Here is a 15292-nt window from a genome sequence, read left to right as displayed (position 1 = left end):
TACTTAAAAGCATTTCCATAATAAAATCATTTCTTTATGCAATATGCACCGTCTTTGTCCCAGCTCCACAAGAGCTATTTAGGAATGAGAAACAGACTTCCTCAGACAGAAGCAAATTAATAATGACAACAAGTACAGCCCGACTACACTCTGCACTTGCTCTGTGATTTCTATTGTTCATATTTTCATGAGGCCAATCTCACACAGTGACAGACATTGCATGAATGGGTGCCAGGTTGCTACATGTGAAATCTTAACTGTGCAACACCACATTAACTAACTCACCCCTTATCAACAATTCCGCTGGTGTAAGGAAGGTTATGTTAAACAATTGAATTTCAAAACAAAACATTAAGATCTCGATAATTTCTCAGTCTTCAAACATTTGGAAATGTACAGTTCTTTATTCAAGTCCTCATTATTCAGGATTGGTTTTGAATTCAAGCTCTTTGGCCATCAAGAGAAGTTCGCCGACTGAAACAGTGAAACCCTGGGTCCTCCGGATGTTTGAAATGTGCTCACCCACGTTTGACTCTGTGCAAGGCCCCGTTTAAATATTCCACAAAGTTCATCAAAACATGCCAAATAATGTCCTGATCTGTAAGTAGAAGCTGTGGATATTCCACAATGGAATCTAGTTGGGACACCATGACCACTATCACAGCAGAGAACTCCAAAAGGAATTTATTCCTAAGTGCGATAATTTTCTGACGGATTTTCATTCTGTCCAGTCACTGGTTCTAACATATCTCCTGCCCATTGTTTATTGGAAATATTTATTTTGTTGCCCTGATTAACTGCTTTCGGTGATTTTGTGATTCGAAATGAGTGTTAGCAGCATGAAGGATCGGAGTATGGGTTCAAAAGGAGGCCAATCTGCCCATCTTTACTGGCTGTTTGATGCACTCTCCACTGTCCTGCTTTCTCTGTGTGGCACCTCGTTCCTTTTCAAGGAAACATCCAACCTAATTTTGAAAGTTCCTACTTAACAATGCATGGTGGGGTAGCTCAGTTGGCTGAACAGCTGGTCTGCAATGCCGAGTGATGTTAACAATGTGGGTTCGGTTTCTGCACTGCCTTAGGCTACCATGAACAATTCTCCTTCTCAACCTCCCCTGAGGTGTGCTGACCCTCTGGGTTAAACCACCAGCAGTTATCTCTCTTTGATGAGAGAGCAGCTGTGTGGTTTGGTAAGACTATGGTGACTTTACCTTTCACAGACCCCAACAACTCTCTCAAGAAAGTTCTCATCTGGTCCTGTCTGGATATTCTGTCAATAACCTGAACTCTGTGCCCTCTGCATATTCAACATTCTGCCATTGGAAACTGTCTCTCCTGATATATTCTATCGAAACCCTATTTTTAAACATCTCTGTTAAACTATCCCTCCATCATTCCCACTCTGAGGAGGACGTTCCCAGTTTTCTCACATTCCTTTTCTGTCCATGTGTCTTCTCTTCCAATTCTGAGAATTGGACCATGGATGTCCAATGGATTGAGCCATTCTTATGGGTGACATAATGCTGCAGTAGGCTGACCAGGGACCACTCCCACTCTTACAGCCTGCCATCAAATATATTGGAAGGATTTACAAATCTGACAACTGACAACATGGCAAATGCACCTTCCATTACCAACAATTCCTGGCAGGGGACTCAAACCTGGGGCTTCTAGACCGGAGGTAGGGATGTTACCCACTATGCCACATCTCTGGAAAACCTCATTCACACCCACTCCAAAGTTTGACATCCTTCCTCACATACGCAATGTGCTCCAAAGTCTAATTGAATACCTACCAAAGATTTCTTTTCATCTCTTCCTCTGTCTAAATCATAACTAGCATCTGTTACTTGTGTTTGAGAGAGAAAATAAGGAAGAAATCTGGAATAATTCAGGAAGATGGGAACAACAGAATGAGAGTTCAGATGGAAGATTCTCACCTGCTCAAGTCAGTGCAAGAGAGAAAGGAGAACCTCACAGTCAGGAACAATTAATAAATGTTTGCTAGCATTACAAAATGCAGTCCCTTAAAAACTGAATTTTCCTAATATTTACTGTATAGCACGAGACTTAATTTAACAGCTATTGCAGCAGAAATTAACTTTCCAAAATTCGACCATCTGAATACAAAGGGAACATTTACAATAAGTCAATGAGGTCACAATATCCCATTAAACCAGCATCAACAATTTATCTGGCATCACATTATCAGAGTAGTGTTTCAGAAAGCAAAAGGATTTGTTTTTAGAAAGAACGTTAAACTAACTCTCAGATGAAGTTGGATGAGGGGAAATGATCATTCTTCATCCTGGCATCATGATAAGGTGCCCTGTGCCATTGGCCAAGAGGGTTTAGACACAAAATCAATGGCCAGCTCCCAAAATAAGGAACATCAACAGGAGTAGGTGAACAAGACAGACATGATTTGGAGATGCCAGTGTTGGACTGGGCTGTGTAAAATTAAAAATCACACGACACCAGGTTATAGTTCAACAGGTTTAACTGAAAACACTAGCTTTCGGAGCGCTGCTCCTTCATCAGGTGGTTGTGGAGGACACAATTGTAAGTCACAGAATTTATAGCAAAAGTTTACATTGTGATGTAACTGAAATTATACATTGAAAAATACCTTGATTGTTTGTTAAGTCTCTCAGCTGCTAGAATGACCATGATAGTTTCACTTCTTTCATATGTAAACCACAAAACATTTTTTAAAAAGTTACATTCTCAGGTTAACTTTAACAATTGGTTCTGGATCACTGGTGCTGGAAGAGCACAGCAATTCAGGCAGCATCCGAGGACAGGCAAAATCGACGTTTCGGGCAAAAGCCCTTCATCAGGAATAAAGGCAGAGAGCCTGAAGCGTGGAGAGATAAGCTAGAGGAGGGTGGGGGTGGGGAGAGAGTGGCATAGAGTGGCATAGAGTACAATAGGTGTCAGCCCAGATAATGTGTCGAAGGTGTTACCCCCCCTCCCCGTGTGCTGTTGTCTGTGCAAAAACATTCTGTGATTTACATATGAAAGAAGTGAAACTAACATGGTCATTCTAACAGATGAGAGACTTAATAAACAATCAAGGTATTTCTCAATGTATAATTTCAGTTACAACACACTGTAAATTTTTGCTATAAATTCTGTCTTACAACTGTGCCCTCCACAACCACCTGATGAAGGAGCGGCTCTCCAAAAGCTAATGTTTCCAATTAAACCTGTTGGACCATAACCTGGTGTCATGTGATTTTTAACTTAAGACAGAGATAGAGAGAGAGAGAGAGAGAGAAGATCCTCAGAAAGAAAGTACCATCTTCTTGGGACAAAACTGGCAGTTCCCCTACGGGCCTAAGGCACTTGTTAGAACTCATCTGGAATTTTATGGGTGGCACAGTGGTTAGCACTGCTGCCTCACAGCGCCAGAGACCCAGGTTCAATTCCAGCCTCGGGTGACTGTCTGTGTGGAGTTTGCACATTCTCCCTGCGTCTGCGTGGGTTTCCTCCACGTGCTCTGGTTTCGTCCCACAGTCCAAAGATGTGCAGGTTAGGTGGATTGGCTATGCTAAATTGCCCCAAAGTGTGCAGGGTAGATGGATTAGCCATGGGAAATGCAGGGTTTCAGGGATAGGGTAGGGGTGTGGGTCTGGGTGGGATACTCTTTAGAGGATCAGTGTGGACTTGATGGGGCTGAATGACCTGCTTCCACATCATAGTATTCTATGAATCATACAAACATATGAGTAAGGCCCTTCCAGCCTGTTTCTTCATTCAATTATGGCTGATCTGATTTTAACCTCAACTCTATATTCCTGTCCATCTCCAATAATCCTTCATCTCCTTGGTAACCAAAAATCTATCTGCTTCTGCATCCCCATTGCCTGTTGAGTAAGGGAGTTCTAAAGACTAACACAACTGAGAGAACAAATGTTTTCTCATGCCTTAAATAGTGATTCCTTATTTTAAAACTATGAGAAGTTGCAAATGATGAATCAGAGAAACTTGGGCAGAGAGGTAGTGGGTGTAGTGGCAGCGTTACACCATCTATTTTAATTTGATTTCTTTGCCCTTCCCTGGTACTCTTCATTACTTTCTTCTGACAAGCAATGGCTGACTCAGCCTTGATTTTAACTCCCATTGTCTAGTGGCAAACAGGCCCGAATTAGAGAAAGGAATGGATTCAGTGTGGTACCTCCAGTATCTTTCCCTTGCCTGACCTTGTGACCTTTCTGACTGCAATATAGAATTAGTTGTAACAAAGACACCCACTTCTTGGTTAGCCGACTCCTCCTCATGTTGCTCAGAATCAGCCTGGTCAGCCATTTTAATTTGAAGCCTGAATGGCGAGTGGTGTCAACTATCCACAAGCTGTGTTTAATTATCATATTGACTCTTGAAGCCCCTTAAAAACTGAATATTCATAGCATTTATTGTGCTGCGTGAAGTTTCATTTTGCAGTGATTAAAATATTAATTAACTGTCCAAACTTTTGGCAAAGAAATCAAAGTGAACTGTATTATCTCATTGTCTTAATTTTGTGGTTATTTTTTATTTATAATACTGCCTTCATTCATAAGATGTGGACATCACTGGACTGATTACTTTTAAGCTGAAAGCCTTGTAGGGTATTTCACAGGCTGATTATGTGGGCACTTGTGTCAGACTAGTTAAGTATGGCAGTTTTCCTTCCTTAAGGGATATTAATGAACTAGATGAGCTTTTAAAGCACAATTGATAGTGGTTGTCATTAGTTTTAATTCCAAATTTATTAACAGAATTCAAATTTCACCATCAGCTGTGATGCAATTCAAACTGATATCCCCAGATCAGTAGTTGGAATGTTGCAATTATAAGTTCAGGAGTGGTCTCTGTGAGGCAGCAGTGCTAACCATTGACCTGGGTTCAATCCCAGCTTTGAGTTTGAACTCTGTCCAATATCTGCATGGGATTTCCTCTGACAGTCCAAAGATATTCAGGTTAGGTGGATTGACCATGCTAAGTTGCCCTGTTGTGTTCAGGGATGTGCAGAAGAGGGTTACCTGGATTTGAAGGTATTAGCTGTAAGGAGAGACTGATAAAACTCAGGCTGTTTTCTCTGGAGCGGCTGAGGGGAGACTTGATAGAAATCTATAAAATAATGAGATGCACAGACAGGGTTGACAGTCAGAATCTTTTCCCCAGAGTTGAAATGTCTAAAACTATGAGGTATGCATTTAAGGTGAGAGGGGGAAAGTTCAAAGGAAATGTGAGGGGCAAGTTTTTACAGAAAGAGTGGTTGGAGTCAGGAACACACTTCCAAGGGCGGTGGTGGAGGCAGATACGATAAGGGGATTTAAGGGACATTTAGATAAGCACATGGAGGGATGTGGACCAAGGGCAGGCAGAAGAGAATAACTAAATTTGGCACTGTGTTCGGCACAACATGATGGGCCAAAGGGCCGGTTCCTGTGCTGTACTGTTTTACATTCTATAGTCTTTTCTATTTTGCTTATTACAACTGTTGGTAATTATTGTCATTCAATAATTGCAGTGCAGCAATTTAATAGCTGTCATTGTAAAGGCCGTTTGTTCATCAAGTCAGTTTGCTCTGGGTTTAATGGCTGTTATGAGCTGCATTTCATTAGTTTTTGCACCATGTGTGAATGAATTTGAAAATAGGCAGAGCATTATTCACTCAAGTTGGCTGTGTTTTGTATCTCTCCCTGTGCCATTCATTCTAGGTGATCTCCATTCTAAGTATGAAAGGTTTCCCACAGTCTATTGATTGCTCTGCGACTTGTTAGTGCGTGTTTTGGTTTGTTTGGTATTAGCTTATTATTCAAATGCATGGCCACCTCTGCACAACATTGACAAGAACATTAGAGTCAGTGATGGCTCATGAAAAACAAGTCTGTTTCCAGGCAGTCTTGATTTTTACAATTCCTCCCCCTCCTGGAAGAGAGAGGGGGCATATGTCATGGTGACTTGAAAAAACACTTGTTGTTGCAAGGACTCACCAGCAAGGAAAAGGGCCATTCAGGCCAACTGGTCTTTGCTGTTTGTCTGTTGAAAAACCTACAAACGTAGTGCTGTTGGATGATCATAGAATTCCATATCATAGATGGCTATTCAGCCCATCATGTCTGCACCGACCCTCCGAACGGCATCCCACACAGACCGTAACCAGTGTGTAGAGTCCCAACCTGTTTAGTCTTTGCTCCATAAAATAATAATTCCACACCAGGATTATCTTTCCATGCCAGGTAACAGATTAGGTGTAAGAACACAGAACACAATACAGCACAGTACAGGCCCTTCGGCCCTTGATGCTGTGCCGGCCTTTTATCCTACTCTAAGATTAGACTAACCCACATACCCTACATTTGTCTATCATCCATGTGCCTATCCAAGACTTGCTTCAATGTCCTTAATGTCTCTGACTCGACTACCACTACTGGCTGTGCACTCCACACACCCACCACTCTCTGTGTAAAGAACCGACCTCTGACATCTCCAATAAACCTTGCTCCAAACACCTTAAAATTATGCCCCCTCATGATAACCATTTCCACCCTGGAAAAAAAGTCTCTATCTATGCCTCTCATCATCTTGTACACCTCGATCAAGTCACCTCTCATCCTTCTTCACTCCAATCTAGGAACAACATAAGGTAGGAAACCAAGTGGGGACTTTATAGTCACTGCACCCACAAAACCCTTGCATCTTTAACCTTCAGGCAAATTCAACTTTCTACTGAGAATGATGAGTAAGATAACTGAACAGAAATGTTACATTGGGAGTGTCTAGAGATGTCTTCCATCCACTGTCAGTTTTGGTCTCCTTACTGGAGGGAAGATGTCAGTATATTGGAGACATTTCAGACTAGGATCGCCAGATTCATTCCGGAGCTGAAAGGCTTGTCTTTTCAGCAGAGCTCGAACGGCTTAGACCTATGCTTGTTGGAGTTTAGAAAAATGGCAGGAGATCCAACTGAAGCATATACGCTGCTAAAATGGATTGACAAATTTAACATAGAGAGGAGGCTTCTCCTTGTGGGGGTAAGCTAGAACAAGACATTGCTTTAGGATAAGTGATGGCAAGTTAAAACAGAGATTTGGAGAAATTACTCCTCTCATGAATTCACTGCCCTATAGCAACGGACACCAGTTCACTGAACATACTTAGAGGAGTTTAGATCAGAGCGATGCTGGAAAAGCACAGCAGGACAGCCAGCATCCGAGGAGCTGGAAAATCGACATTTCATGCAAAAGCCCTTCATCAGGAATAGATTCTATTCCTGATGAAGGGCTTTTGCCCGAAACGTCAATTTTCCTGTTCCTCGGATGCTGCCTGACCTGCTGTAGCACCACTCTGATCTAAACTCTGGTTTCCAGCATCTGCAGTCCTCACTTTTGCCATACTTAAAGAGGAGATAGATCGACATTTTTTTTAAATTAGCAATGAGTTATGGAGAGCGGGCAGGAAAGTAGAGTTGAGACCAAGTTGAGATCAACCATGATCCTTTCAAATGGCAGAGTTGGCTGGATTACTTATGTATGGTTCATAAGTTCAGAGGGTTGTGAAAGGAGATTGTAATTCTGGATTAGTGGTGCTGGAAGAGCACAGCAGTTCAGGCAGCATCCGAGGAGCAGTAAAATTGACATTTCGGGCAAAAGGTGGTGCTGGAAGAGCACACCAGTTCAGGCAGCATCCGAGGAGCAGTAAAAAGCCCTTCATCAGGAATAAAGGCAGAGAGCCTGAAGGGTGGAGAGATAAGCTAGAGGAGGGTAGGGGTGGGGAGAAAGTAGCATCGAGTAGAGGAGGAAAACTTCTAACCCTACTGCGAATCCACTTGCAAGGATGCCTGCCTTGAAGAAGTTTTCCTGCTCTACTCTATGCTACTTTCTCCCCACCCCCCCCCTCCTCCAGCTTATCTCTCCACCCTTCAGGCTCTCTGCCTTTATTCCTGATGAAGGGCTTTTTACTGCTCCTCGGATGCTGCCTGAACTGGTGTGCTCTTCCAGCACCACTAATCCAGAATCCAGTTTCCAGCATCTGCAGTCCTTGTTTTTAACCAAAGGAGATTGTAAGTCAAAGGCTTGTTTGACCAACCTCCAGGAAGATCCTGGTTCATCTCCAGTGAGCAACATAGGAGAACAATCCTTTGGAAAACGATTTCAAGACTTTGTTTTTTAATTATAAGAATATTGGACATGGGGAAAGTAAGGCAATTTGATTCCCATGCAAGCATTGCATTCATTTCCAAATATTATTGGTTTGTCATTCTGAGTAGCTGAGAGTCATCCAATCTGGCTATGAAGAGTTTGTTTGTTTTCCAATTAGCTGTTGACATTTTCCAGGGGACGTGGGTGTCACTGGCTGAGTCAATATTTATTACTCATCCCGATCAGCATTCATTATCCATCCCTAGTTGCCCCTTGAGAAGGTGGGGGTGAGCTGCCTTCTTAAACCGCTGCAGTCCGTATGCTGTAGTTAGACCCACAATGGGAGGGAATTCCGGGATTCTGACCCAGTGACAATAAAGAAAAGGCGATATATTTCCAAGTCAGGATGATGAATGATTTGCAGGGTAACCTGCAGAGGTGGTGTTCCCATATATCTGCTGCCCTTGCCCTTCCAGATGGAAGTGGTCATGGCTTTGGAAGGTGCTGTCTGAGGATCTTTGGTGAGCTCCTGCAATGCATCTTGTACATGGTATACTCAGCTGCTGAGTGCCGGTGGTGGAAGGAGTGGCTGTGGTGCCAATCAAGTGGCTGCTTTGTCTAACATTAAGCAAATAACAACAGACGCTTTAATGGGAAGGTGGATGGGAGAATTAAAGAGGCCGATTCAAGTAATATGACCATCCACAGGCTGCAATTTGTCCATGAGTTAGTCCCAATTCTGTAACAAATTTATCTGAAGTAATGTTCAGCGGTAATCTAACTTCACATCCTCTCCTGTTTTCTTATCCATTATCTGAGCAGAAACTAATGAAATTGGATCTGTTAGCAAATACCTGATGGTCATTTTTATTTACTCCACATGATGCTTTCAATTTGTCTCATCTGCCTGAAGAGACATCTTTTTGACCTTGTTGACTTCAACAATTCAATTATTTTTGTTTAAGTTACAATGACTCACCAGGTCCAAAAACAGTCTAAGCTCTGAGTCTGACAGGCGAAGTTCTGCCTGATATTTGCATAAAGCTTTGTGTCGCAAAACAATAGAGCTCTGCCGGAAACGATTCCGCCCATCAAGGCTGAGCTTTCCCTTAGAGAGCTAACCGACTCGTTCTGCTCCATCACTCTTTCCTCATTGTCCTCCGAATACTTTAGATTAGATTACAGTGTGAAAACAGGCGCTTCGGCCCAACAAGTCCACACCGACCCGCCGAAGCATAACCCACCCATACCCCTACATTTACCCCTTAGCTAACACTATGGGCAATTTAGCATGGCCAATTCACCTGACCTGCACATCTTTTGGACTGTGGGAGGAAACCGGAGCACCCGGAGGAAACCCACGCAGACACGGGGAAAACGTGCAAACTCCACACAGTCAGTCGCCTGAGGCGGGAATTGAACCCGGGTCTCTGGCGCTGTGAGGCAGCAGTGCTAACCACTGTGCCACCGTGCCGCTCACTAATTTGATTTCCCCTCCAACTATTTATCTCACATCTTTATGAAAGATCCTTTCGATTCTGCCTCCAACATCATTTCAGGAAAGGCACTGCAGTTCGCTGAGGCAGTGACCTGGTGGTAATTAAGTATTCAGAGGCTCATGCTGATGTTCAGAGAGACATGGGTTTAAATCACACCATTGCAGATGGTTGCAGATGTGTAAAGATATGAGAAATAACAGTTTCACCCAGTGATTAGTTAGGGTATGGAATGTAGTGCCTAGAAAATGTAGTGGAGGCTGGTTCAGTTCAAGCAGGGCATTGGATGACTATTTGGATACAAAATACAAAGGTACGGGGAAGATAAAGGCAGGGAATGGTACTCAGTCTTGATGCTCATTTGAACTGCTGGTGCAGACACAATGGGCCAAATGGCCTCCTTCTACAGTGTAACAATCCCATGATACTGTGAAACCTCCTAAATGCTTAATTATTGGTCACTTAAGGACTTTACCTCAGTACCCCATCAATCAGCTGCCTTCCCAGTGGGTAAGGTGGCTAGCTTCCTGACTGGGAAACCAAGGTCATGTAACTGCTGGGTAGTGCTGAGGATGGGGGTCCCCCCAGTTGGACCATTCTGTGGAGACATCAGAGGCATGGGCCCGACCCCCTTAACCTCTCTCGCTGTGACTCCCAACCCGATGAGTATAAAATCTACCCACCTCACCACCATTGGTTCCTGTGACGTCAGGCTGCACCAGGGTGGGGGGAGGCGGGGCGGGGGTTAGTCCCAGACGTTGCTAGCCTCTTATTGGATAGCAGCATCTTGGGCTCTGAGACGCCAATGTTGAGGTCTATGATTGGCCAAGAAACATGCCCTCATTCTACTTATCTGGGATCTGACTGGATGTGTTTTCTTGGTAGTAAGGGATTGGCATGTTCGTCAGTGCACCCAACACCTTTTAACAGAATGAACCCAGGGAAAATTTAACGCATAGAAACTGACAGTAACACAGAGGAGCCATTTGTCCCATCATGCCTGTGCTAGAAAAGGTAGCATTTCCTGTCAAGGTCTTTACCTCAAATGCTCAATTTCCAATATCATCTCTCTGCCTCCTTTTTAATAACGTCAATGGCAGGCAGGGAGCTGAAGGGAAAAGGCTCAAACTTCCAGTCATCTTCTCACTGATATTTTGGGAAACCAAAAGGCTTTGACATTTGCTCCTTCAAGAAATAGATGACAAACAATCCTCTAAACCCAAAGAGAGAAGTCGTGCCCTGTATCAGAAATCCATCCTGTCGATGTTCCTTCATCATGGCGTTAAGGTTAGCAGAAATGAGGCCCCTCTAGCTGATCAATCACTCGCCCTCTCCACCCAGTACAGTTTCAGACTCATTAAGTTGGCCGGTGTTTTAATTCATTTTGGAAACCACAATTTATGGGTTCCATGAATTTTGCACGGCTGCCCCACAGTGCATTTTGACACTACCATTTTAGCAAATGATAAATTGTAAGCACTGAGGATGACAGCAGAACTCCCAGTGAGCCAGCTATCTTATTTTTTGCTCATAAAACTCTTTCTTTTCAGGAGTGGCCAGGCCAGATTGATGTCTTAGACAATTTGGTCCAGGAGTGTAAGAACCGGCTACAGAGAAATGGAGCAGCTAATTATCATTTAATGGGTTCAATTGAACAATGCATTCTTGAGTTTTAACTCTGTGTGATTAATGCTATCACATTATTAATGATTGAATGCTGCAAGATTACTTCCATCTTTCTGTCCCATTCGCAAAAGACGCCTCAATTTTTCCCTTCCCTCCTCTTTGGAAAGATTCCCTGCCATGTCTGCCATTCTCTCTGCAGGACCCTGTGGGAACACTAGCCAAGATTACTTTGGGAGCACTGTGCCCAACAGGCAACACACACCCAGTGGTGCTCCGGCTCCAGACGCCAATTTTTCCAACCGTTGCGTCTGCGCTGGGATCTTCCTGACCTAATCAATGTTGTTTTTTTACGCCGGCACTTTGGAGATGGCCCTCCCCTTCCTCTCCCCTCCCGGCTGGCAGAGCTCTCAGCTGGTCGACCTGGTATAGCCGAGTTGGCTCATCACTGACCAGCAGGTATCCTCGATGACCCTGATGTCCTTTGGGGGCATCCTGTCCCTCCAGGTGTGGAGACTGCCAGGCGAGACCTCACCCTCGAACGGGAGGTGGAACAGGTTGGTTGAGGTGGCGAAAAGGATGCGGTTCAGGGCGGCCGGGGGGAGCACGAAGCCAAGGAAGGCGTAGACTCTCTCAGCGGTTTCCTGAGGTGCCTCAACTAGGTCCTCGAACTTCAGCAGGTGGTAGTTGCCAGGCGGCAGCTTCTTGTTCACCCTCAGCGTGGCCCGGGTGTTGGCCAGCCACAGGTGAGCCAGGAGGGACACCGGGTCCTTTTCCGTCTCCGCAAATTGTCTCCGGAGGGACTCGTACTCAAAGGCATAGCCGGAGTCCGGACGACACCTCTCCTTGCGCTGGTCATCTCGGAAGAGCATGGCCAGGTGCTGGGGCACATTCCGCAGGGAGTAAAGACTGGGCTTGCTGTTGTAGAGCAGGGAGTAGACCCAGGCACGAGGATCCCTCACCACATACAGGGCCCTCATCGAAGACCCGATCACGGCCTGCACAAAGGGCAGCTTCAGGGTCCAGCTCCCGCTGCTCAAACTGAGCACTACCCGGGCATTGGGATAGGAGGCCAAGTGCCTCCTCAGCCCCTTGATGTACTCTGCGTCCCTCTCCAGGTTTTCCTTGTACTTGGAGTTCTGGTCCAGCTGGGAGGTTCTTCTCCGAGCCTTCCTCTTGCGGAGCGGGGGGCTGTTGTTCACCGCAGGGGCTCCCCGGGGGGGACCATGCAGGGCAATGTTCTGTAGGTGGAGCTTGGTGTTATGGACCAGGGACTGGAGCCAGCCCTGGATCAAGCGGTAACGACCCACCCTCACGTCTGACTCCTTCCACTCACAGGCGTCGACAAAGGAATCAAATTCAAACTCCACCTCGGGCAGGTCGAGGTGTTCTGTCGGGACCCTGATGTAGATGAAGTCGGTGCTGTTGGCGAAGAGGTGCTTCAGCATCTCCGCCCCAGAGCCTGGCAGCGAGATGACCACCACCGGCGACATTCTCCCCAGGCCCTCATCCCACTGCTCAGAGGGCCCTCCCTCGCCCTTGCCGCCATCCCTGCCCCCGGTCCCCCAGCCCATGCCGCAGGGGGGCCGGGAGCAGGTGCCCCACAGTGCCACCAGCTCCAGGAACCACAGGGTGATGACCGCCAACAAGGCCAGGCGCAACAGGCGCCCGAAGGAGATGCAGAGTTTCCACCTGGCGGCCACCAGCACCAGGCCGAAGCAAAGGCCTGCGCTCAGGAGGCTCCTCACTGCAGGCCCGAAGCGGAGGAGAGCCGGCCCAGGCCGCCCCGCGCCTCCGGACGGGGTGGTCCCAAAACCGAACCTGGTCACCCGGCGCCCGTCCTCCACCTTGGCGTAACCCCCGAAGCCCAGATAGCGGAAGCGGGAGGTGGGGTCACCGTACTGGGTGACCACGGACACCAGCAGCTCGGTGCCGTTGACGGTCAGCGCCAGCCTGAAGCCCCGGGCTGAGTCGTCAATGAAGCGGCAGTCGGTGACCCGTGCCCGCGGCCCGTGGAAGATGTAGGCCACGCGCGTGACCTGCGCGCCCAGCGGGAAGGTCACGTTGACGTACTGAGTCCAGCGCTTCTTGAACTCCGCCGCTTGCTCTGCCTCCTGGATGCGGGCGGTCGGGCTGCCCCCGCGGTGGTCGAACCAAAACATGGTGTACTCCGCGTCCCAGACGTCCATCATGGCACCGTGGAGGCGGCCAGCGGTCTGGTGAGCCGCGTACTTGAAGTCGATGTCCAGGTTGTGGAAGAAGGCACTGACCAGCTGGAGCGGGGAGCCTTGGCGCTTCTCGATGTGGTCCACCACCAGCAGCACCTGGGGGTTCAGCAGGAGCACTGCCCGGTACACGCTCCGGAGGCGCATGGAGGAGGAGTAGGCGGGAGCGGCCTCACCGCTGGCAAACAGCATCCCTCCATCCTGAGTGGCCGTCACCAACTCACCCGCTGAGCTGCCAGCCTCACCCGCCATCCAGTTGAGCCATTGGCCGCACTCACCAAGCTGGCCCTCCCAGGGCTGGTTGCACTGGCTGCTGGGTGACGGCGCAAAGACCAGCACGTTGTTGAGGTGGCTGTACTTGGGCCCGTACAGAGCCTCTGACACGAAGACCTGGCCGCCGGGAGCAAAGGTGAAGGAGTTCTGGTCCGGGTGCTCGTGACCCGGGTTGAAGTTCCTCCAGCCGTCGATCCAGGAGTACGGGCTCTCATGGACAATCCCGTAGACCGCCCGCCCGCCCAGCTTCCCCGACTTGAACGAGATGAAGGTGTTTCCCGGATCGCTGGGCAGACCGCCCCCATAGGTGATGACCCCCCAGTTGGAGAAGACATGGAGGCTCGGCGTGCCGTGGCCAGGGGGCGGCTGTGGGCTCAGATCCGGGTCGTACCAGATGTACTCGGTGTGGAGGGTGCACCACTTGTGGGCACTGGAGGGCTCCATTGGGCCATCCTTGGGCCGATGCTTCCTGATCTGCTTGGCCAGCCAGTTCCCACTGCCGTTCCTCAGCACGTACCTGCAAGACACAGAACGGATACCCAAGCTTAGACAAGAGCGAAAAGGGAAGAAATAGGAACAGGAGCAGGCCATTCAGCCCCTCGAGCCTACTCTGTCGTTCAATAGGATCATGGCTGATCCAACAATCCTCACGTCCACTTTCCTGCCCCTTCCCCATCAACCTAGATTCCCCGATAGATCAAGAATCTATCTATTTCAGCCTTAAATATACACAAGGACTCTGCCCCCACAGCTCTGTGAGGCAAGGAGTTCCAAAATCTCTCAACTCTCTGGGAGAAGAAATTCCTCCTCATCTCAGTCTGAAATTTGAACCCCTTTATTCTGAGCCTGTGCCCTCTGGCCTTACACCCTCCCATGAGGGGAAACACTCTCACGGCATTTACCCCGTCAAGCCCCGTAAGATTTCTATTCATTTCAACAGGATCTCCTCTCATTCTTCCAAATTCCAGGCATTCCTATTCACAGCTTGAATCCAGGAAGAAGACCATCAGAAACAGGAATGGGAGTAGGCCATTTGGCCCCTCAAGCCCCTACCTGCCAGACGATAGGATAGACACTGATCTGTCATTCCTCACGTCCACTTTCCTGCCCTTCCCCCATAATCCCTGATTCCCCTATAGATCACGAATCTATCTATCTCAGTTTTAAATATACACAAGGACTCTGCCCGCACAGTTCTCCATGGCAAGGGGTTCCAAGGACTCACATAACGCTCTGGCAGGAGAAATTTCTCCTCATCTCAGGCTGAAATTAGGGCCTCTTTGTTCTGAGTCTATGCCCCCTGGTTCTGGACTCTCCCACGAGGGGAAACATCCTCTCAGCCTTTACCCTGTCACGCCCCTTATGAATCCGAAATGTTTCAGTGAGACCACCTTTCACTATTCTAAACTCCAAAGGTAACACTCCCAGCCAGTTTGGCCTTAGCGCATGCGACAATTCCTCCGTACCAGGGGCCATCCAAGCGAGCCACTTCCCGGATAATTCCCAGCCTGCGTTGCTGCATTTATTCTGCACGTTCCCCCAG

At 47.4% G+C, this 15292-nt stretch overlaps 1 protein-coding gene across 1 annotated transcript in view; it reads right to left on the bottom strand.

Annotated features, from left to right (window-relative positions):
* Positions 1 to 9560: 9560 nt before the first annotated feature.
* Positions 9561 to 15292, bottom strand: part of LOC122548839 (dermatan-sulfate epimerase-like protein) — a 35472-nt gene continuing 29740 nt past the window's right edge. The window contains exon 2 of the mRNA XM_043687678.1: positions 9561 to 14266. Within this exon, the coding sequence (XP_043543613.1) occupies positions 11662 to 14266 (2605 nt within the window). The 3' untranslated portion in view covers positions 9561 to 11661. The remainder of the gene's footprint in view (positions 14267 to 15292) is intronic.

Source organism: Chiloscyllium plagiosum, chromosome 4 (assembly GCF_004010195.1).
Source record: "Chiloscyllium plagiosum isolate BGI_BamShark_2017 chromosome 4, ASM401019v2, whole genome shotgun sequence".
Classification (NCBI taxonomy): domain Eukaryota; kingdom Metazoa; phylum Chordata; class Chondrichthyes; order Orectolobiformes; family Hemiscylliidae; genus Chiloscyllium; species Chiloscyllium plagiosum.
The sequence above is the reverse complement of the archived record's forward strand: the minus strand, read 5'-3'. Positions and strand labels throughout refer to the sequence as shown.